Raw genomic sequence first — 23,672 nt, forward strand, 5'->3', positions numbered from 1 at the left:
TTTTATTTTACTTTAAAAGTTCTGGGATACATGTGCAGAATGTGCAGGTTTGTTACATAGGTATACATGTGCCATGGTGGTTTGCTGCACCTATCAACCCGTCATCCAGGTTTTAAGCCCTGCGTGCATTAGATATTTGTCCTAATGGTCTCCCTCCCCTTCCCCCTCACAATCCCCCAACAGGTCCTGGTGTGTGATGTTCCCCTCCCTGTGTCCATGTGTTCTCATTGTTCAACTCCCACTTATGAGTGAGAATATATAGTGTTTGGTTTTCTGTTCCTGTGTTAGTTTGCTGAGAATGATGGCTTTCAGCTTCACCCATGTCCCTGCAAAGGACATGAACTCATTCTTTTTTATGGCTGCATATTATTCCATGGTGTATATGTGCCACATTTTCTTTATCCAGTCTATCACTGCTGGGCATTTGGGTTGGTTCCAAGTCTTTGCTATTGTAAATAGTGCTGCAATAAACATACGTGTGAATGTATCTTTATAGTAGAATGATTTATAATCCTTTGGGTGTATACCCAGTCATGGGATTGCTGGGTCAAGTGGTATTTCTGGTCCTAGATCCTTCAGGAATTGCCACATTGTCTTCCACAATAGTCGAACTAATTTACACTCCCACCAACACTGTAAAAACATTCCTATTTCTCCACAGTCTTGCCAGCATCTGTTGTTTCCTGACTTTTTAATAATTGTCATTCTAACTGGCATGAGATGGTATCTCATTGTGGTTTTGATTTGCATTTCTCTAATGACCGGTGATGAAGATCTTTTTTTCATATGTTTGTTGGCCACATAAATGTTTTCTTTTGAGAAGTATCTGTTCATATCCTCTGCCCACTTTTTGATTGGGTTATTTGTTTTTCTCTTGTAAATTTGTCTAAGTTCCTTGCAGATTCTGGATATTAGACCTTTGTCAGATGGGTAGCTTACAAAAATTTTCTCCCATTCTGTAGGTTGCCTGTTCACTCTGATGATAGTTTCTGTTGTTGTGCAGAAGCTCTTTAGTTTGATTAGATCCCATTTGTCAATTTTGGCTTTTGTTGCAATTGCTTTTGGTGTTTTAGTCATGAAGTCTTTGCCCATGCCTTTGTCCTGAATGGTATTGCCTAGGTTTTCTTCTAGGGTTTTTATGGTTTTGGGTTTTACATTTAAGTCTTTAGTCCATCTTAATTTTTGTATAATGTGTAAGGAAGGGGTCCAGTTTCTGTTTTCTGCATATGGCTAGCCAGTTTTCCCAGCACCATTTATTAAATAGGAAGTCCTTTCCCCATTACTTGTTTTTATCAGGTTTGTCAAAGATCAGATGGTTGTAGATGTGTGGTGTTATTTCTGAGGTCTCTGTTCTGGTCCACTGGTCTATATATCTGTTTTGGTACCAGTACCATGCTGTTTTGATTACTGTAGCCTTGTAATATAGTTTGAAGTCAGGTGGCATGATGCCTCCAGCTTTGTTCTTTTTGCTTAGGATTGTCTTGGCTATACAGGCTTTTTTTTTTTTTTTTTTTTTGGTTCTACATGAAATTTAAAGTAGTTTTTTTCTAATTCTGTGAAGAAAGTCACTGGTAGCTTGATGGGAATAGCATTAAATCTATAAATTACTTTGGGCAGTATGGCCATCTTCACGATATTGATTCTTCCTTTCCATGAGCATGGAATGTTTTTCCATTTGTTTGTGTCCTCTCCTATTTCCTTGAGCAGTGGTTTGTAGTTCTGCTTGAAGAGGTCCTTTACACCAATCTTATTCTGCATGCCAGCCCAGGCTTCCCTGTTCTCTCTTTCTTCACTAGAAGGAATATACTTCCTCAATTCCTTGATGTTGGGTGAATCCCTCCATTTCTCAGCGCCTTATTCCTCTTGTTAGAATAAAAACAGAACCTCCCTGCTGTGTGGATTAGATGGCTTAGGGCATGTATAGACCTTGGGCCTGTGGCCTGGACATGGTGTCATGTAAAGGTCAGCTCCCTGTGCTCTGAACCTGCAAAGCTTAGGCAGAAGATGTCTTAGGCAGATCAAGGTAATGCTGATGGGCTTGGGAAAAAGAAAAAGAGAAAATTATCTGAATAATTTTCAGCAGATTTTCCCCATTTTGCATTGTGCTGTGATCAGTGCTTGTAGGTAGCATCTGTTTAATCCTCGTTTTCCCCATATTACAAATGAAAATCCTGAGGTTAAGGAACTTGCTGAGCCTCACAGGGAGGGGGAAGGTGGCAAAACCAGAACTCAAACCCAGGTTTTTTTCTTCTTCCACCAAGAAGACAGGGAACGGGGACGGCTGAGTGCAGCTGGCAGGCCCTCCCTCCTGCCAAAGCCAACCTGACATCAAGCTTCTCCCTCCACACATCTGCAACCGATTGACCATCTACAGGGAAACCACGTAATTTGTGTATGAAAATTAGGCAATTGCTGGAGACACTCTTCTCCTCCAACTTGCCTAAGCTTTCTGCACACTGTGTGTTTGTAAACTCTCTTCTGGCCTGCTTCTTTATCGTAATTGTTTAGGCAAAACATATTTTGTCACTAAACAGAATGAATTTGGGTGAAGTCGTAGTGGGAACTAACACGTATTTGGCCCTGACAGGAAGTGGGCAGCCTTCCCTGCTTTTAGGGAGGTGTCGTTTCTAACCAGCTACTCTCACCCTCGGAGACCCTTTCCGACCCTTCCAGAATCTGACAAAAGTTAGGGCTGCTCTTGCTCTCCGGGAACATTCACCTACACACATAATGTAAGCTGTAATTTCACTTTGGGTCCTGGCTAGCCTAGATGCACATTCAAGTGGGTAGGCAATTGAGAGGGGTTTAGATGCGGGGCCATTTACAAAGTGTGGGCCTGGTTCTGGGATGTTGGGGTACCTGAGGGCTGGTAGCAGTGGGGGAGTGTTACTTACCCCAGGCATGAGAGGCCAGCCTGGGAACCGTGCTTGGACCTAGAGAGGACCACCTAGCGAAAGTCTGTGCCCGAGTAGAGGGACAAAGGCCACCTTGGAGCCAGGCCTGACCTTCCTCTCCTTCCCCTGACTTGCCAGCACCTCCCTTTGGGCAAACCTCGCTGGGCAGCAGTGGACTAGGGAGCATGTTGCTACAGCTTTGCAGGTAGAGGGTCTATGCCAAGGGTGTATCAGGTGAAGATTTTAAGTTAGGGAGGTGCTTCTCAAAGTAGAGGGCCGTAGCACTCAGGTGTGCGAGAGCATACATGGTGGCCTACAGATACATATTTTTTAAAATGTAATAGGTATTTATGTTAATGGTTCATAGGGAAAAACGATCTTCTCTTTTTGATGATGATTTATTTAGTATCCCCACTCCCCACTTTCATGCCCAATTATTACAAGTATTTATCTCTTTTGGCTCCCTTGTTCCTGCAATAGGCAAAACATGACATCATGGTTTACACCTTGCATTTCTTGGCTGATCAGGATAAATATCTTTTCACATTTCTTTTTAAATACTGTTTTGATTTAAAACAATTTTTGAATAGACAATTTTTAAGAGTAGTTTTAGGTTTGTAGAAAAATGAGGATAAAGTACAGAGATTTCCCATCTGCCACTTTCAGCCTATGCCCCCACTGTTTTCCCTGTTATGAGCATCTTGCATGAGGGTGATGCATTGGTTGCAATTGGTGAACCCATTGATAGACACCGAAGTCCAGAGTCTACACTAGGGTTCTCTCTTGGTGTTGCATGTTCCATGAGTTTGGACAAATGTGTAGTGGCAAGCATCTGGTATTACAGGATCAGAACAGTCCCTTTCACTCCACCCACCTCTTCATCCCCTCCTCCCCCAACCCCTGGCAACCCCTGATCTTTTCACTGTCTCCATAGTTTTGCCTTTTCCAGACGGTCATACAGTTGGGACCACACAATGCAAAGTCTTTTCAGATTGGCTTCTTTCACTTAGGAACATGCATTTCAGGTTCCTCTCTGTCTTTCTGTGGTTTGCTAGATTATTTCTTTTTATCGATGAATAATATTCCATTGTCGGGATGTGTGTTTACTGATGTTTGTTTACTGAAGGACATCTTGCTTTTTGCAATTACAAATACAATTGCTGGCCGGGCGCGGTGGCTCACGCCTGTAATCCCAGCACTTTGGGAGGCCGAGGCGGGCGGATCACAAGGTCAGGAGATCGAGACCATGGTGAAACCCCGTCTCTACTAAAAATAGAAAAAATTAGCCGGGCGCAGCGGCGGGTGCCTGTAGTCCCAGCTACTCGGGAGGCTGAGGCAGGAGAATAGCGTGAACCCGGGAGGCGGAGCTTGCAGTGAGCCGAGATTGCGCCACTGCACTCCAGCCTGGGCGACAGAGCAAGACTCCGTCTCAAAAAAAAAAAAAAAACAAATACAATTGCTGATGTTTACATCAGTGTGCAGGTTTTTGTGTGAACGTCAGTTTTCAACTCACTGGGCAATGATATAGTTCCCCTTCCTCCCATTTGTTTTTCTTTTACTTTTTGAAAATTGTGATAAAATTTACATAAAATAGAACACTTTCACCATTGTGAAGCATACAGTTCAGTGGCCTGAAGTACATTCACATTGCATGCATTCCTTTTAAAGCAATGGCGTTCCAGCCACAAGGCTCTCTACAGGTAGGGTGGGACGGAGTAACAGTGCAAGTGGGCCCCATACGCAGCCCAGTGGGTGACGGTGGTCCAGGATGAACGGAAGTCTGGGAAACTTGTAACTACACCAGCCGTCTTAGCACCCAAGTTCTGTCTGCCTAATGTGTCCAATATGCTTCTCCATGGCCTTCTCTTTCGGGGCCCTAAATGTAAATTCTAAAAACCTACTTATGGCATTTTCGTGTTCTCTCTTGGCCCAGGCTCATTTATGGGTTGCTTTTGCAAAGGAGGGCTTGGGAAATTGTCACTTCTTCTCTTCAAGTTTCTCCCACCTCTTTGCTCCCCCTCTCCTCCATAAAGCTGCACATTTGCGCCGAAAGATATGACTGTTTGTGGGGGGGGGGATTGGGAGGAGGTGGGGAGCTGCACACGCAGCAGATGAGGGATGTGCCAAGTTCCCTGCATGCGGGAGTCTGGGGATGGCAACAGGGTGAGGACTTGGCATTCAGTCCAGGTGATCAAGGGGCTGTCCCGGACCCTTCCCTCACTCACACAAAGAGGTAAGCCTTCTGGCGACTGCCTTCCCAGTCCTGGCCTCCAGCTTACCCATCAGTCCAATGGGGACAATAGGACCTGCCATCTCTTTGATTCAGAGTGAGCAAAATTATCTGCAGCCTTTTGAGGTTTTCCTGAGAAAAGCGTCATCTCCCTGGAGGAAGGTGTTAGTCAGCTGTCATCTTGCCAGCAGGGATCAGCTGTTACTCAAAGGCGTCAATTTCGCTGTGCTCACAGAACAGGCTGCAGAGAGCACAAAACGATCATCGTGGCAGGTGTGTCAGAAGCGTGGCGCTCTTTCCTGGCATTTCTGTTTTGAAGCCTCAAGTCTCCCACCCTGTGAGAGTCAGTTCTGGGCTCCTTTTCCTCCTCCCCCTACCCCCAGGTTGGGCTAAAGTTTGTGGGGGGTGTGTGATGCTCAGCCCTCAGCTCCCCAGGCAGGCCCTCACTGAGACATCCCTCAGGTGACAACCCCCTCAATTTGGCCCCATTTTCCCAGCCACTTCAGGGCCTTCCTGGGTGCTCTGGAATTCGTCCTGCGGCGAGAGCTCTGCATGTGCCTTGTCCTCCTGTCTGGATGCGCGCTCTGGGCTGTTGATGCTCTGTGTCCTGGCACCCCTCTTTCCAGACTGCCCTGGGGAATGGAGCAGGAATTGCCACTGAGGCAGGAGCTGGACGCACTCACTCCTCCCTTCCTCCCTTCCATGACCTCCCCACCCATGACCCTTATAACCAGGGGATCAGGACAACAGGCTTGTACTCATCCAGTTTCCTTAGGGTTTAGGGCTTTTGGAATTAAAACACCTTTACTGAGTTTCTGCCACAGGAACAGAAGCTCTGCCCACCTATTCCCCGACTCAGCATTTCAGAGCCAACTGCAGGCAGTGCTTCTGTGTCCGATGGCTCCCTGCGGCCAGAGTCTGCCCCGTGCATTCATGCATGCACCTGGAAATGCCAGGACACGGCTGCTCCCAGAGGCAGCCCTGATGCAGGCAGCTCACTTGCCCCTGGGGTGCATGTTCTACACGATCTCCTGGTGTCCCCCGAGGGATTAAGCTCCAGTCACCCACAGTGGGGACTTGCTGGACATTTTGTAGCCTCCTTCACCCCCAGCCTTCCCATTTCCTTACAAGTGTTTCCTGGGATCACCTCCCAAATAAAATACTTGGAATGGAATCCTTTTCTCAGGAACCCACCCTGAGACAGCATCCCTTGCTAGAGGCGATGCATGGAGACTGCTGAGCTGACGGATGGGGGAAGAGACAAGGGTAGGAGGAAGACAGGGTGGGGGAGGAACCGGTAGTTAATAGTTCAAAATATTATGGCGTATAATTGAAAAGTGAAATAAATGGAGCGCTTATTCTGTGCTGGGCACAGCACTTGGTGTTTTCACATAACTTATTTCATCTGATCCTCCTGGTGGCTCTGCCCCAATACCATTGTTCTTAGAGATGAAGAAACAGTCTCAGGGTCACCCACTAGCAAGATGGTTAAGCAGGGACAAGAATTCAGGCCTACTGGTCTCCTAGGGAGATTCCTGAAATTCTTAACTAGTAGAAAGGTTGCAGCGTCTTGAGGTAAGCCTTTATCTTCCATTACTATTAGCTCTTATCCATTCTAGTAGCCACCTGTTAATCTCAAAAGATTCCTGCCTTTACATCTTTCCTTAAAAAATTAGAATGTCTCAGATTGTTTTGAAGCCAGGGGCTCTTGCGGACGGTGTGGTGTGGTGAGATTCATAATGAGACCAGAGGTTTAGGAGAGGGACAGAGAGTGGGTGCAATGGTCTTCTGGGTCCTCCCTTCTGCTCAGTGATGTGCTGGTACATATTGAGACTGACTTTCAGGATGAAAAAAAAAAAAGGACTGACTTGTAGCATTTGCAGATTTTTGTGGTGTCAGTGCTTCCACTGTGGCCAGTTCAAGCTGTGAACATGATGCTACTGACGCTGAGGTTGGGAAGAGCCAGAGGTGTGACGTTCCACACTGCCAGGGAGCGTTCCCACCACACCAGCACATTCCACATAAATGGCCCCAAGATCCCTGAGAATGGAAGATGCCATAGAATCCTTAGCAGGTGGTGAGCTCTGAGTATGTAGGAGCTGGTATGAACTGGATGTTTCTTCCCCCCAGCTCCAAATCTACATGTAAAATCCTTACTCCCCATGTGATGGTATTAGGAGGTGGGGCCTTTGGGAGGTGGTCAGGTCCTGACATGGAGCCCTCATGAGTGGAACAAGTGCCTTATAAAGGGGACCCCAGAGAGTGCTACTGGCATTTCCATGATGTGAGGGGGCTGCAAGAAGATGGCCATCTAGGAACCAGGATGCAGGCCCTTGCCAGGCACTGAACCTGTCTTGGACTTGGACTTGATCTTGGACTTCCTGTCTCCAGAGCTGTGTGAAATAAATATTTGTCATTTAAGCCACCCAATCTAGGGCATTTTTTTTATAGCAGCCCAGAGTACTTTTAAAAAATTGAGTACCTGTGCTCAATGAAGACAATACTTTTTAAAAAAATTGAGACAGTACCTGTTTACAATTGAGGTAAAATTCATATAACATCAAATTCACCATTTTAACTATTTGAAAGCGTGCAATTCTATGGCATTTAGTACATTCATAGTTTTACGAATTATCACCTCTGTCTGGTTCCAGAACATTTTCATCACCCCAAAAGGAAACATCATACCCAGTTAAAGCCTCATTTCCCATTCTCCCCCTCCTCTGGCAACCACTGTAATTTGTTTTCTGTTTCCATGAGTTTGTCTATTCCAGGTTCTTCAGACAAATGCAAAGAAGAAATGCTTCTTTATATGAAGAATTATATATTCTTCATATAAAACACGTGATCTTTTGTGTCGGGCTTCTTTCACGTAGCATGACGTTTTCAAGGTGCATCCATGTTTTAGCATGTGCGAGCACTTCGTTGCTTTTTATGGCTGATTACGATTCTACGGTACTGTATATTGCCGTTTGTCCACTCATCAGCTGACGGACATTTCTGTCATTTCTCTCTTTTGGCTATTTTGAGTAAAGCTACTACGAACATGCATGTACAAGTTTTTGTTTGAATACCCGTTTTCAATTCTTTGGGATATGTAACTAGGAGCAGAGTTGCTGGATCATATGGTAATACATGTTTAACTTTTTGAGGAACTACTCAATTGTTTTAAAAGTGGCTGCATCATTTTACATCCCCACCAGTCGTGTTTATGGGTTCTAAATTCTCCACATCCTCACCAATACTTGTTATTTTATTGCTTATTAGTTTATTATTATTATTTACTATAGCCATGGTTGGAGTCCTATCTCATTGTGGTTTTGATTTACATTTCCCTAATGGCTGATGGTATGAAGCATCTTTTTATATGCTTTTTGGGCATTTGGAGAAAAAAAATCTATTCAAGTTCTCTGCTCATTTTTAAATGGAGTTGTTACAAAATTTAGCTGGGTGTGGTGGTGCATGCCTACAGTCCCAGCTACTCGGGCAGCTGAGGCATGAGAATCACTTGAACATGGGAGGCGGAGGTTGCAGTGAGCTGAGATAGCACCACTGCATTCCAGCCTGGGTGACAGAGCGAGACTCTGTCTCAAAAAAAAATTAATTAATTAATTAATTGGGTTGTCTTTTGTTGTTGCATTGTAAGAGTTTTTTATATATTCTGGGTATATCATGCATATGATTTGCAAATATTTTCTCCCATTCTGTGGATTGTTTTTTCACTTTCTTGAAAGTGTCCTTTGATGAACCAAAGTTTTAGATTTTGAAGTAAAATTTATTTTTCTTTTGCTGCATGTGCTTTGGGTGTCATACTTTAAAATCCATTGCGGCCAGATGTGGTGGCTCACGCCTGTAACCCCAGCGCTTTGGGAGACTGAGGTAGGTGGATCACTTGAGGTCAGGAGTTCAAGACCAGCCTGGTCAACCTGGTGAAACCCGGTCTCTACTAAAAATACAAAAATTAGCTGGGTGTGGTGGCGTACATCTGTAATCCCACCTACTCGGGAGGCTGAGGCAGGAGAATAGCTTGAATCCGGGAGGCAGAGGTTGCAGTGAGCCAAGATTGTGCCACTGCACTCCAGCCTGGACAACAGAGTAGGTCTCCATCTCAAAAAAAAAAAAAAAAAAAGAAAGAAAAAGAAAAGAAAAGAAAGAAAGAAAAGAAAAAAACAATCCATTGCTAAATCCAAAAAAGTCATGAAGTTTTAATCCTTTGTCTTCTAAGAGTTTTATGATTTTAGTGCTTACATTTGGGTCTGTAATCAATTTTGAATTATCCAGTTGTCATTTATTTGTTTTTAACATTATTTAATTATTAGTTTGTGTAATGTATCTTTTAATTATGGCTGTGTTTCACAACTGGCTTGCATAATTTTTGAAAATTTAACAATCAGCTCTCGAGTCAGTGTGAGTAGTATGAGCCAGTTCAATGTGCCATTACTTCTATGTTTTTTATTATTTTTAAATTTTTATTTATATATTTTTTGAGACAGAGTTTCACTCTGTCACCCAGGCTGGAGTGCAGTGGTACGATCTTGGCTCACTGCAACCTCCACCTCCTGGTTTCAAGCAATTCTCCTGCCTCAGCCTCCGTGAGTAGCTGGGATTACAGGCTCCTGCCACCATGCTCTGCTAATTTTTGTATTTTTAGTAGAGATGGGGTTTCACCATGTTGGCCAGGCTGGTCTTGAACTCCTGACCTCAGGTGATCTGCCTGCCTCAGCCTCCCAAAGTGCTGGGATTACAGGCGTGAGCCACCATGTCCAGTCGTGCTACTACTTCTACCACACCCTGCTTAGAACACCTTGCTGCTAATGGCTGGAATGTGGTTTTCTTGGGGAACGGAGCTGGGGATGGGTGAAGTGTGCTTATGGAGTTCCTTGGCAGTGGGTATCTGTGGAAAAAGGATCTGGGAACCCCTGATTCTCTAGTCATGGGCCTGTCCAGAATTTCCTTCTTGCATCTGGCTTTTCCTTTGTGATGTGAACAGCATAGCTGGACCTCTCTTGCTCTCTCCCCTAGCATTTGCCAAGCTACTCCTCCTGGCTTAGAGGGAACCAGTTTTGTCCTAACTCAATGTGGAGGGGCTTTGGAAGCCCCACTTTTAAGCAGAGATCTAAGTCTTGTCTTGAGGCTGAGGAAGTGCTCCTTTTCCTGGTGGTGTCACCAGATCAAATACAGGATGCCCAGCCACATTTGAATTTCAGATAAGCAGCACTCAGTGTTTCAGTATAAGCATGGCACATGTGAGATTTGGGACACACTTATACCAAAAGTAATTCTCATGCAATATTTGGGACATACTCCCACGAAAGAGCTATGCATTGTGTATCAAATTGAACTGGGAGTCTTGGATTTTTGTTTGCTAAATCTGGCAAGCCTTTCCTTGGGTCAATTTTTTTTCTTACTGTCTTCATCCTGCAGCGGAGACTCAGAACCTCAGTGTGGGAAGGCCCTGATTCCCTGTCCATTTTGCAGATCTGGAAACAGTCCCAGAGAAGAAAAGGGATTTGTGCAAATGCATGGAATCACTGTGAACTCCGAGGACCTTGACAAGCTGCATGACTTTTTCGTGAAGTCAGCACATTTTCTGAGTCTCTGCATGTGGCACTGTGCTGGTGCCAGGGAATGATGGTGGCAAACCTGCCATGGACCTGTGTAGATGGCATGTTAAATAAGAGGCAAGATTCAGACAGATCTGGGTCCAAATCCCGCTTTGCCGCGTGTCAGCTTGCATGACAAGTTCCTTCTGCTCTCAGAGCCTCAGCTTTCCCTTTCGGATGAGAGTACATTCGTAGGGCGATCGTCAGGCTTCTGTTGGGTAGTGAAGTGCTTGGTGCGGGGTAGGGAAGATTTACTGCATGAGGAGAGAGGAGAGGTGCCCATGGTAAAGTCTGGTTGTTGTCTGCAGGTTCTCCAGCATCGTGGGCCGTCCAGATGATGTGGAATGGAGGTTCCAGAACCCACCTGCCCTGCCCCTCCTCCAAGGGACCAACCAGCTCCCACTCCTGGCCCTCCAGGGGCCCCAGGTGGCCAGGCCTCACCCCACCTGACCCTGGGCCCCGTCCTTCTGCCGCCAGAGCAGGGCCTGGCCCCCACTGTGTTCCTGAAGGCCCTGCCCATCCCACTGTACCACACGGTGCCTCCTGGGGGCCTCCAGCCACGCGCCCCGCTAGTGACAGGCAGCCTGGATGGGGGCAACGTGCCCTTCATACTTAGCCCTGTGCTGCAGCCTGAAGGGCCTGGCCCCACCCAGGTGGGGAAGCCGGCGGCCCCTACGCTGACGGTGAACATCGTGGGCACTCTGCCTGTCCTGTCGCCAGGCCTGGGCCCCACGCTGGGCAGCCCAGGCAAGGTGCGGAATGCTGGCAAGTACCTGTGTCCACACTGTGGTCGCGACTGCCTGAAGCCCAGTGTTCTGGAGAAGCACATCCGATCCCACACGGGCGAGAGGCCCTTCCCGTGCGCCACCTGTGGAATCGCCTTTAAGACCCAGAGCAATCTCTACAAGCACAGGCGGACACAGACACACCTCAACAACTCCCGGCTGTCCTCGGAGTCCGAGGCGGGTGGGGGCGGCCTCCTGGAGGAAGGAGACAAGGCCGGAGAGCCTCCCGGAAGAGACGGCAGGGGTGAGAGCCGGAGCCAGGAGATGCACGAAGGGGCCTCGGAGAGACCCCTTTCTCCAGGTGCCCACGTGCCCTTAGTTGCCAAGAACCTGGATATGAAGACCGAAGCTGCTCCCTGTCCAGGGTCCGCATTTGCCGACAGAGAGGCTCCTTGGGACTCTGCCCCCACAGCGTTACCTGGGCTCCCCGCGGCCAGCACACAGCCCTGGCGCAAGTTGCCGGAGCAGAAGTCTCCGACCGTCGGGAAGCCTTGCGCCCTGCAGCGGCAGCAGGCGACAGCAGCTGAGAAGCCCTGGGATGCCAAGGCCCCCGAGGGCCGGCTGCGGAAGTGTGAGAGCACCGACTCGGGGTACCTGTCACGCTCAGACAGCGCGGAGCAGCCGCCCGCGCCCTGCAGCCCCCTGCACAGCCTCTCAGAGCACAGCGCCGAGTCCGAGGGGGAGGGCGGCCCGGGCGCGGGACCAGGGGGCGCGGGGGCCGAGCCCGGGGCGCGAGGAGCCGGCCTGGAGCTGGAGAAGAAGCGGCTGGAGGAGCGCATCGCCCGGCTCATCTCCCACAACCAGGCGGTGGTGGACGATGCCCAGCTGGACAACGTGCGGCCCCGGAAGACCGGGCTGTCCAAACAGGGCAGCATCGACCTTCCCACGCCCTATACCTACAAGGACTCCTTCCACTTTGACATTCGCGCTCTGGAGCCGGGCCGTAGGAGGGCCCTGGGCCCCGCGCGCTCCACCTGGACGCCCCCAGACAAGTCTCGGCCCCTGTTCTTCCACTCCGTCCCCACTCAGCTCTCCACCACCGTGGAATGTGTCCCCGTCACCAGGAGCAACTCGCTGCCCTTCGTCGAGGGCTCCAGGACATGGCTGGAGCCCCGGGACCCCTGGCCCAGGACGCAGAAGCCTCTGAGCCCCAGGCCCGGCCCAGCCCGCCTTGGCTGCCGCTCGGGACTGAGCTCGACTGACGTTCCTGGTGGGCATCCCCGGGCCCTGGTCAGACAGGCCGCGGTGGAGGACCTGCCAGGCATCCCCACTGGCGATGCCCCGGTGCCCACAGAGGACACAGATGTAAAGAGAATTGCTGCGCGGGAGGCCGTAGCCGGCAAGGGCAGAGCAGGCGGCAGGAAGTGTGGCCAGAGGAGGCTGAAGATGTTTTCTCAGGAGAAGTGGCAGGTGTACGGGGATGAGACATTCAAAAGGATCTACCAGAAAATGAAAGCTAGTCCCCATGGAGGCAAGAAAACCAGGGAGGTGGGAGTGGGCAGTGGGACAGAACTGGGCCTTCCTCTGCAGAAAGAGGCAGCAGGGAGCTCAGGCACAGTCCCCACCCAAGACAGGAGGACCCCTGTCCATGAGGACACATCCACAGGGGCAACGCCAGAGCCTTGGGGAGATCCGCCAGCCCCGGAGGCCTCCTTGGTGACTGAGCCCACTAAGCATGGGGAGACGGTGGCCAGGATAGGAGACAGGAACCGACCCAGGGTGGAAGAGGCTGTGTCATCCCCTGCACTGGGCGGCAGAGACAGTCCCTGTTCAGGCAGTCGGAGCCCCCTGGTCTCTCCAAATGAGAGGCTGGAACTGGGGTGGCAGCTGACCCCAGCACCTGGCCCCCTCAAAGGGGGTGACCTAGAGGTCCCCAGGCCAGTTTTGCCAGACCCCAAGCTGGAAGGAGGCGCCCAAGGTGTGGGGGATGTTCAGGAGACCTGCCCGTGGGCCCAGACTGTCCTGAGATGGCCCAGCAGTGGCTCTGGGGAGGACAAGCTCCCCTCGGAGAGGAAGAAGCTGAAAGTGGAGGACCTGCACAGCTGGGAGCAACCAGAGCCTGTGGGCGCAGAGACCCCGGGTAGGCCCGTGCAGGCTGCCTCTTTGTCATCCCAGAAGCAGGACGCCGATCCCGGGGAGGTGCCAGGGGGATCGAAGGAGAGTGCCAGGCAGGGGGGCGAGCTTCTGGAGTCCTCTGGAGCCTCCTTGGCTGCTGATTCTGTTGCCCTGAAGAGGGTGGGGCCAAGGGACAAGGCTCCCCCACTGCATCCTGCAGTCCCAGCCCCTGGGGAGCAGCCCCCACTGGCCACCCCACCTCAGGCTCCCAGAGTCCTCTCTGCCCTGGCAGACAATGCCTTTTCCCCGAAGTACCTCCTCAGGTTACCTCAGGCAGAGACCCCCTCACCACTGCCCATTCCCCGGGGACCCAGGCACAGCCAGGACTCTCTCTGCAGCAGTGGGTGGCCTGAGGAACGGGCATCATTTGTTGGGTCAGCACTGGGGACCCCTCTTTCTCCCAGCCCAGCCTCAGGCCCCTCCCCAGGTGAGGCGGACAGCATCCTGGAGGACCTCAGCTCTTCCAGGCCACGGGATGGGAGAAAAGGGGCACAGTTGAGGGGGGACAAGGGGGACAGGATGGCCACTAGCAGGCCAGCAGCCAGGGAGTCGCCTATCTCAGCACCCGCGGCTCCCAGGGAGGCCACCTCCTCCCCGCCCACTCCAATGTGTGAGGCACACTTAGTTCAGGACATGGAGGGTGACAGCCACCGTATCCATCGCCTCTGCATGGGCAGCACTTTGGCAAGGGCCAGGCCCTCTGGGGATGTCCCAAATCCCTGGGTACCCAACTGGGAGCTGGGGGAGCCTCCTGAGAATGCCCCAGAAGATCCTTCTTCAGGGCCCCTGGTGGGCCCCGACCCGTGTTCCCGCCTCCAGCCTGGCTCCTTCCTCACTGCCCTCACTTGGCCTCAGGGTGTGTCCCCAGGCTGGCCAGAGCTGGCCCTGTCTTCCCACTCAGGGACGTCCCGGAGCCACAGCCCCCACAGCCCCCACAACCCCTTTCCCTCACTGAAGGCTGAGCCGCGGCTCACGTGGTGTTGCCTGAGCCGCAGCGTCCCTCTGCCCGCGGAGCAGAAGGCAAGGGCGGCGTCTGTGTACTTGGCAGCGCACTTTCCCGGTAGCAGCCTCCGAGATGAGGGTCCCAGTGGCCCTCCTGGGAGCAGTGGAGGATGGACCTGGACAAGCCCTGGAGAGGGAGGGCTGGCGCAGATGTCCAAGGTAAAGCTGGGTTTTGCCCCAGGGCCCAGGGTTGAGAGAGTGTGTCGTGACCCCGCAGGACCTCTCGTGTGGGGGGGAAGTCTGAAGCCATCCCATGTAGCATCTGCTGCTCACTGCTCACTTGTTCCTGAGGCAGGCTGGGGATACCACAGAGATGGCAGGAAGGAATAAAGGCCCAAATGCGAACCTTAACAGAGTTGTGGAAAACATAAATTCCAAAGGAAAGAATTACTATCCTCGAGACATTAGGTGAGATAGTCTTCATAACCAAATGTAAAATTTAACTGAGCTTCCTGGTAACAGAAGCAAAAAGTAAAATGAAACACTCCAGCAGAGAGGTGAGCTCTCTGGATCATTCTAAGATTATAAACCAGAGACTCCCAATAATTCAGAGAGTCATTATACTGGGGATTCTGGAGAAGGAATTACTGTTGATTGGATTCAGACCTCCCTCTCAGGTTCCTGGGAGCAGAGAGAAAAGGGGGAAGGTGGTGGATGCTCACAGCTGTTCTCACTTGGTGATGAACTGATAATGCCGAGCTCCACCTTGAGAGGGAGTTCACACACCTGGTTGTGATGACTGAGAGCTTAGTCCTGCTCTGGGGTGGCTTGGGCCACGGCCACTGAGGAAGGTGCTGGAGGCTCAGCTGTAATTTAACCCTTGTGGACAGTGACAAAGGCCTGGAGACCAGAGTCTTGCAGGCTGTTCAGCTTTCCCTAGGTGGAACCCAAAGTTGTGGGGAGTGCTGTTTTCATCTTGAGAGTAGTGGGTTAATCAGGAGGGCCCCAGAGGTGCGGGGGCTCCCGGGGAGGTGGATTTAGGGGAGAGTAAAGGGGCTGGTCACCGTGTTTCTTTGGCCTCCAGTTAACACCGATGGCATAGGCTTTCCTCTGTGGATCGAGCCCAGGCAGGGTTTCAGGAGGTTCTGTCCAGGAATGCTCTGCCCTTGCCTGGTTGAACTTTGCAGGGGCTCAGGCCATTTAGTGATGCAGTATCTCCGCTTTGATTTCTATAGACAGGCATCCTGTCTGCAGAGTGAGAACCCTTTGGAGTTTTCCTCATCATGAGGACTTTGAGTAACGTGATGCCAACATGCTTGGTGTTTTCAGTTCTCCTACCCAACAGTCCCAGGGTTGATGTCCCAGCACCAGGTGTCTGAGCCAGAGTGGAAGAAAGGCCTGCCTCGGAGGGCAAAGATGTCTCATGGGAACGGCAAGCAGAGAAAACTGAGGATCAACCCTAAAAGGTAGGGTGAGTGGCCACCTCGGTCACTTCTGCAAAACCCCACGAAGAATTTACTATGGGATTTGAAAGGTATCCGTGTGCTCCAGAGAAAGAGTTCCTGTTTGCTAGGGTTTAGAGTTTCATGATTAAAGGACTGAATTTGTTTCCCCGTTAGTTCCCCACCCCTTACAACTCACCGCCTGTGTATTTTTCGATGGCACCTTTCTAAGGCCAGGAATCCAGCAAATCTTTGAAATAACTGGGTGGAAAACAAATCCATTCAACTTAAGTCCAGAAGAGAGAGCCTGTTAATTATTTACAGCTTTTATTGCTTTTTTAATTATGCAAGCAATGAAAGTCTTTTGCAGAAAAATTAGACAATACAGATGAGCAAAGAGAAGACAATAAAACATCCTAGTAATCTCACCACGCAGAGATAATCACCGTGAGCATTCAGGAGTGTGCCCTTCCAGGCTTTTCTTTGCAGTATGCATATGCAAATGTCCACCCCCAACAAACGGGCGGCCATGAGGATTTTCCTGCCACTCTTTCATTGTGTCTTTCTTGGATTGTCTTTCTCCTTTGCTCAAAACCCTTCAGGCTGCCCATTGCATACAAGCTAAAAAGCAAATTCTCTAACCCCTGTCCTCTTTCTGCCATCATTTTCCCTGTGATCTCCTTCTCTCCTGCTCGCCCTCCACCCCCACCCTCACCGCATTCTCTAATCCACATTCTAATCCCAGATCCCTGATGCATTTATACTCCACACCTCAACTGTCAACATTCTCCCTCTAGACCGTCAGTCCTTTTTTCCCCTTTCTGTTTCTTTTTTGAAACTGAGTTTCACTCTGTCGCCCAGGCTGGAGTGCAGTGGCACAATCTCGGCTCACTGTAACCTCTGCCTCAGGGGTTCAAGCGATTTGCCTGCTCAGCCTCCTGAGTAGCTGGGGTTACAGGCATGGGCCACCATGCCCAGCTATTTTTTTTTTTTTTTTTGGTATTTTTAGTAGAGACGGGGTTTTGCCATGTTGCCCAGGCTGGGCTCGAACTCCTGGCCTCAAGCAATCCTCTTGCCCTGGCCTCCCAAAGTGCTGGGATTACAGGTGTGAGCCACTGCACATAGCCTGTCAGTAATTTCTCCAAAACCTGGACATTCTTTAAGGGGCAATCCAAATTCCCAACTCTCCCCTGTAGCTGCTCAGACCCTCAGTGGCTGGAGATGACCTCTTCTCTTCTGGCTCCCCCTTCCGCCTCTATCAATGGTCTTCCGGGACCATGTGTTCAGAGCTAACATTATGGGGCACTTGCTGTGTGCCAGGCTTTCCCTAATTGCTTTCTGGTGTGCGTCGTTTCAGGCGATCCCACAAAGTACTGCCCACGATGTGGATGGTATTATTATCCTATTTTTCTCATGAGGAAATGGAGACACAGAGAGCTTAGATAACCTCCCCAAGGACCCAGGCGTGAACCTGGGAGGTGGAGCTTGCAGTGAGCTGAGATCCGGCCGCTGCACTCCAGCCTGGATGACAGAGCGAGACTCCGTCTCAACCAAAAAAAAAAAAAAAAAAAAAAGAGCTGTGCTCTCCTCTGCGCTCTGTAGCTCACCTCTCCTTAATGTCTTACCCACGGCCAGCCTCTCTCAGTTATGCTATCTGCCTGGCCCCTATAGGATTTGAGTTCGCAAATTTTGGCCTTGTGGGACTAGACAGCCTCTCCACTCAACAAATCACAACAAGAGCCCATGGATGGGCACAGGAGGGGGGCAGGGGCATTACAGAACAGGGAGGAGTCTGAACAAGGACTTGGAGCTCTAACCAAGAGCTCCTGACTGGGTCAAATGAGAAGGAAGCTGTTGAGCTTTTTATATCCACAAACATTTATTGGTTGATCGTGATTTGTTTATCATTGATCCTTTTGTTGGCTCATGACTGTCTTTTGAGTTAATTTCAGCTTCAAGGCCTTTGCACCTGCTAGTCCCTCTACCTCCACCTGCACATTCCTCCTCTTGCTCCTCACATGGCTGGCTCCCCTGTCTCAGAAAAAGAATCAGCACCACGAGGGCATGGAGATCTAGGCACGGACATCTTTGAGGGGAGGTATTACTCTGCCTACCACACTGTTTATCCAACCACCCATACACATATGTTTGTAGATATTTATCCATCCATCTGCCTACCCACCCACCCATCCACTTACATATCTATCTCTCTATCTCTCTGTCTATCTTCGGTCTATCTATCATCTAACCCTTGTGTTCTCTCCTCAAGGAGGAAGCCTAGTGCTTGATTCATTTTCCCACTTTCAGTTGTTTTAATGTTCTACAGAAAATGAAATACTGTAGCAGAGGTTGCTCTGTAGTCCTTAGCTCACAGAGAATGATAAAGTTCTCTTCTAAGTAAAATATTACCTTAAATATTATATAACAATACATAGAAAAGAAAAATTTAAAAGATGATTATGTTGTTTTATGTATTTGGCACAAATCGTATCAATCTGTGTTTTCATACTTTGCAAATCACCAATAATATATAATATTGTTTGGTGTCTTTAAAGTACATATAAAAGTATCATAGTTATTTATCATTCTTCAACTTGATTTTTAAGGTCAACATTGTGTTTCTGAAGATCTCATCGTGTCAGGACATACTGATTAAATTTATTCATTCTGATTGCTACAGAGTGTCTCATCCATGAGTGAGAGTTTGCCCTTCATTCATATGCTTCCTAATATTTGTTATCAAATTTTTAAAGTGATGAATATAATTTATAGGATTCTATATATATCCTAGATTCATATGTATTATTTGCCTGTTATATATACTGCAAATATGTTTCCAAGCCCATTACTTGTCTTTTTAAGCCCATTTATTTATATGTACCCACATAATTGTCCATCTCTTGTCTTTTCATTTGTTTCTGCATGTCAGATCTTCCTTCTGGGATTATTTTCTTCTACCTAAATCATATTCTTTAGAATTTCCTTTATTAGAGAAGAAAATTCTCTTAGTTTTTATTACTCTGTAAATATCTTTATTTCATCATTGATGTTGGAAAATATGTCTGCTGGGTACACAATTCCAGGTTGACAGTTATTTTCTCAGCACATCAAAGCTATCATTGCACTATCCGTCAGCTTCCATTTTGTGGTAAAGAAGGCAGTTCTTAGGCTACTCATCTGTCTTTTGAAAGTCTTTTATCTCAAGCTAACTTTAAGATCTTCTTTTATCCTTTGGTGTTCCATAGTTTTACTTTGATATACATAGATGTATGTTGCTTTTTATTTGCTCCATTAGGAATCCACAGGGCTATTTTGATTTGTGGATTGGTGTCTCTCTATAAAAAATTCTTAGCCATCATTCTTCAGATATTGCCTCTGTCCTGTTCCCTCTCCTTCCTTTCTGAAATACTGATATAGTATATATTAGGCCTTTTCTATCTTTCATGTCTCTTAATACTTTTAATAACCTTGTTTCTCTGTGCTATAATCTGGATACTTTGTTCAAATCTGTCTTTAAAATTTTACCAGTTTTTTAATCTACTGAGTTATTTTTTGTAAAGCTTTATTAAAGTATAATTAAATTTTAATAAATTACACATATTTAATACATACAATTAAATAAATTTTGACATATGTATATGCCTGTGAAACAATATAACCAGGATCATGAGCATATCTGTCAAGTCCAAAAGTTTCCTCCTGTCCCTTTGTAATTCCTCCTTTCTGCCCATCCTGAAGTCCTTCCGTCCCCAGGTAACCACTGATGTGCTTTCTGTCACATAGGGATAGTTTGCTTTTTCTAGAATTTTGTAGAAACAGAATCATACAATATATGCTCTCTTTTTTTTTTTTTTTTTTTTTTGCCTGGCTTTATTCAGTTAGCATTACTATTTTGCGGTTCATCCATGTTGTGTTTATCGATAACACATTCCTTTTTGTTGCTAACTAGTATGCAATTGAGTGAGTATGTCACAATTTGTATATAAGTGCACCTGTTGATAGACATTTGGTTTGTTTCAGTTTGGGGCTATTACAAATAAAATGACTACAATTATTCGTCTGCAAGCCTTTGGATGGACATATGCTTTAAATTGTCTTGGGAAAATATCTAGAGGTGAAAAGCCTGGACCATATGGTAGATGTATTATTAACTTTTTAAGAAGCTGCCAAATTGTTTTCCAAAGTGGTTGTATCATTTTACATCTCCACTATCAGTGTATGAGAGTTCCATTTCTCTACATTATTGCCAACACTTGGTGTGGTAATTCTTTTTAGTTTTAGTCATTTGAATAGTTGTGTAGTGGTATCTCTTTATAGTTTGAATTTGCATTTCCCTAACAAGTGATGATATCCAGCGTCTTTTTGTATGCGCTTATTTAGTGTTTGTATATCTTCTTTGGCCAAGTGTCTCTTCAAATCTTTTGCTCATCAAAAATGGGTTGTTTTCTTATTGAGTTTTGAGAATTTTTTTATATATTCTGATTATAAGTTCCTTATCAGAAATGTGATTTGTAAATATTTTCTTTGAGTCTGTGGCTTATCTTTCTTTTCTTTTAGTAGCATCTTTTAAAAAGCAACTGTCTTTCACTTTGATGAAATTTAATGTACCTTTTTTTGTTGATTATGTTTTTAGTGTCATAGCTTAGAAAAGTGTGCCTTAACAGAGCTTCAAAGCTTTTCTTCTAATTTTTTCTCTAAAGTTTTATAGCTTTAAGTTTTATATTTAGGTTTATAATACATTTACACTTAATGTTTACATATGGTGTGATGTATGGATCAAAGTTCTTATTTTGCCTGTGGATATCTTATCTGGTTGTTCCAGCATCATTTGTTGATCTATTTGTCTATTTCAATGCAAATACCACGCCGACTTGATTACGCCTCTTGACTCTAAGACCTACTATAAAGCTAAGGTATGCCAAAGAGTGTGGTATTTGCATCAAAATGGATACACAGATCAGTAGAGCAAAATAGAGAATACAGAAATAGACCATGCTGTGGTCAATTGATTTTTCATACAGGCTCAAAGGAAATTCAGTGGAAAAAGTATAGTCTTTTCAACAAATGGTTCCAGACCTGGAAACTTTCTTCATCAATAAGTTGAGGTGTCATCAGGCTTACCTCATCTGTTTCTCTTCTTTCATGGATCACTGCCCTTATTGCTCAATGTCCAATGCCCTGAACACTATTGTTTTGTATCTTTATTCAGTTTTTTACTTGGGATGGTAAAGTTGGTTACTTTTGTAAAGTCTTGGTCAGAAGTCCCCGGCCTATTGCAGTGCCTCTTAGTTGATCTCCCCTACTTTTATTGGTCTGCTAAATTTTAAATTTAATTATTTATGTGAATTATATTTTATTTCCAAAAAGTTTTATTTAATTATTTTTCTAATTTGCTTGATCACGTTTGTAGTCTCTTGCCCTTGACTCTGATTTTCAACCTTTTTTTTTTTTTTTTTTAAAAACACATCTAATGTTTTGCATCTGTCAATGACAACATATGAAGTCTTGGCACATCTGACTCTGTTTTATATATTTGCTGTCACATATGTTAACTTATTTCCTTGTTTGTGTTAAAATTTTTGACAGTTGATATTTTTGGAACTTTGAGATGTGGGTTGAAGGTGGATTCCTCCAATAAATATTTGTTTTGCTTCCCCTGGGTGCCTGGGGGTGCTCGTTTGTTTGTTGTTATGTTCCCTGGGCAGGTGGTGGGGGTACTGAGTATTTAATCCTAATTCACCCACATATTGAAAGTATGCCTTTCAGAGGTCTCAGCTTTATGCAGGAAGGGACGTTGGGTCTTCCACTTGCCTCTCACTGAAGAACATTCTGGGCTTTGAGTCCTGTACCCTCAACTGCACCAGAGCACGAAAATGGGAAGGTCATCCTCACCTGGTTTGGCAGATTCCTTGAAGTGAAAGCAGTCTCACTTTTCCAGGGTGCAGCTCTCACTTGGTTTTTGCCTTTGAACTATTTCTTACCTTTTAATCAGAACATAAATAAATTTAAATATAAGTTTAAAAAAGTTTTACATTTTATGCTGCATTTTAAATTATTTTCAGTATAAGGATACTTTTGGTGGTAATCAGTCAGAGTATTGAGTCCACTGTGCTGTTGGAAATGGAGTTCTTATTTTTTAACCTTGATAATCACGGTTTTTTCATTAAGAATTTATAAATTTTGATGTAGTCAAATGGGGCTGTCTTTTCCTTTATGGTTATTACTTTTTGGTATATCAAAGAAATATTTCTTTAGTCTCAATTTCCTACTTTCAAAAATATGCAGATATGTTCTCTTATATTTTCTTCTTATATGAATTCATATATAGAGAAATATTTATTTCTATTTTTGTTTATAAAGACAACTATGGACCATGGGTTAAATATGGTTTTTAACTTACTTTAACCATGAGCAGCACATTATTTATACATATATATATTTGATCAATAGGGTCTCAGTATGTTGCCCAGGCTGCAGAGCCGTGGCTATTCACAGGTGTGATCATAGCGCACCACAGTCTCACACTCCTGGCCTCAGTGGTCTTCCTGCCTCAGCTTCTGGAGTAGCTGGGAGTACAGGCACACACCACCATGCCTGGCTTGGTTTGTCTATTTTTAAAAGCTTATCCATATAAAAACAGAAGAAGAATATGTGGCACAGATTGTCTGTGGCATACAAAGCCTAAAATATTTATTAGCTGCACCTTTCCGTAAAAATCAAGCAGACCCCTCCATTAATGCACTTTTGGCCACTTACATGTTAAATTTTAACTTCTTGTTTATACTTGAAGTTTCTTTCAGGGCCTTTCATTCTGCTTTCATTCATCTCTATGTTTTTTGCCAACTACAAATACCACACTGTAATGAAAACGGTTGTTTTCATTAACAAAACTACATGAGTTAAAGGAGAGAGATTAGAAAATGCAGGATCCACTTTCAGAGTGGAAATGGAAAAACGCAGAAAATTCATACTCAGAAGACTAATTGCCCTGACATTAAACTAGAGGCATAGAGATCCGGAGCGCTCACAAAATACCTCCCCGCCTTGCCCAAAGCAAGCGCAGGACCATGGCATTGGATTTTATTGATTAATTTGTAGCTGTGTACCGTGCTGTATGAAGCATGAAACACTCAGAGACTTGTTCCTAGGAAGCTTCCAACAAATGGAACAATGAATTGTGAAGCCCCAAGTGAATGGAAATGAGCAAGGAGAAGATTGCGGGTTGTATGGGAAAAGGGCACCCTGTAAAACCCTAAAATATACATTAGTCATTGAAGGGGAGAGTAGAGAAGAAAAAATCCTGGGGTTTGAGAATGCAATTCTATTAGTAGCTAGTGCTTTTCCTTATGGAGTGGATGTTTATCTGTCTAAGCCGTGTGTCTATTCACTTTAGTCATCACACAATTTACTTATTCAATGAGATAGCACTCTCAGTAATGAGGACACAATCTCTGCAGTGAGGTAAAAACAAAGGCCTACAGATGTGGCCCTGAGTCCTCGTGGCCTCTGCTGCATGTGACCCCCACCACACGTGGCTGAGACTCTTTGTCATGTTGGCCACAGCCCCAGAGTTTTGACAGCAGTCCCAGGTCCTGTTTAGCAGGATACAGCGGCTCTGCCATCCACACCTCCACTGCACTTCTCTTTGCTTTGTTCTCTGT

At 46.5% G+C, this 23,672-nt stretch overlaps 1 protein-coding gene across 9 annotated transcripts in view; it reads left to right on the top strand.

Moving 5' to 3' along the window:
* ZNF831 (zinc finger protein 831) overlaps positions 1 to 23,672 on the top strand; it is a 114,587-nt gene that overhangs the window by 36,139 nt on the left and 54,776 nt on the right. For 8 of the 9 annotated variants that reach the window (XM_021920870.2, XM_021920866.2, XM_031656874.1 and 5 more), the window contains 2 exons: positions 11,036 to 14,788; positions 15,899 to 16,035. In XM_021920870.2, coding sequence (XP_021776562.2) covers positions 11,072 to 14,788; positions 15,899 to 16,035 — 3,854 coding nt within the window. In that variant the 5' untranslated portion in view covers positions 11,036 to 11,071. Of the gene's footprint in view, positions 1 to 8,820; positions 9,004 to 11,035; positions 14,789 to 15,898; positions 16,036 to 23,672 lie in introns of those variants that run through there. The other variant, XM_031656875.1, reaches the window with a different exon arrangement.

The sequence above is a fragment of the Papio anubis genome, chromosome 16, assembly GCF_008728515.1.
Source record: "Papio anubis isolate 15944 chromosome 16, Panubis1.0, whole genome shotgun sequence".
NCBI lineage: Eukaryota > Metazoa > Chordata > Mammalia > Primates > Cercopithecidae > Papio > Papio anubis.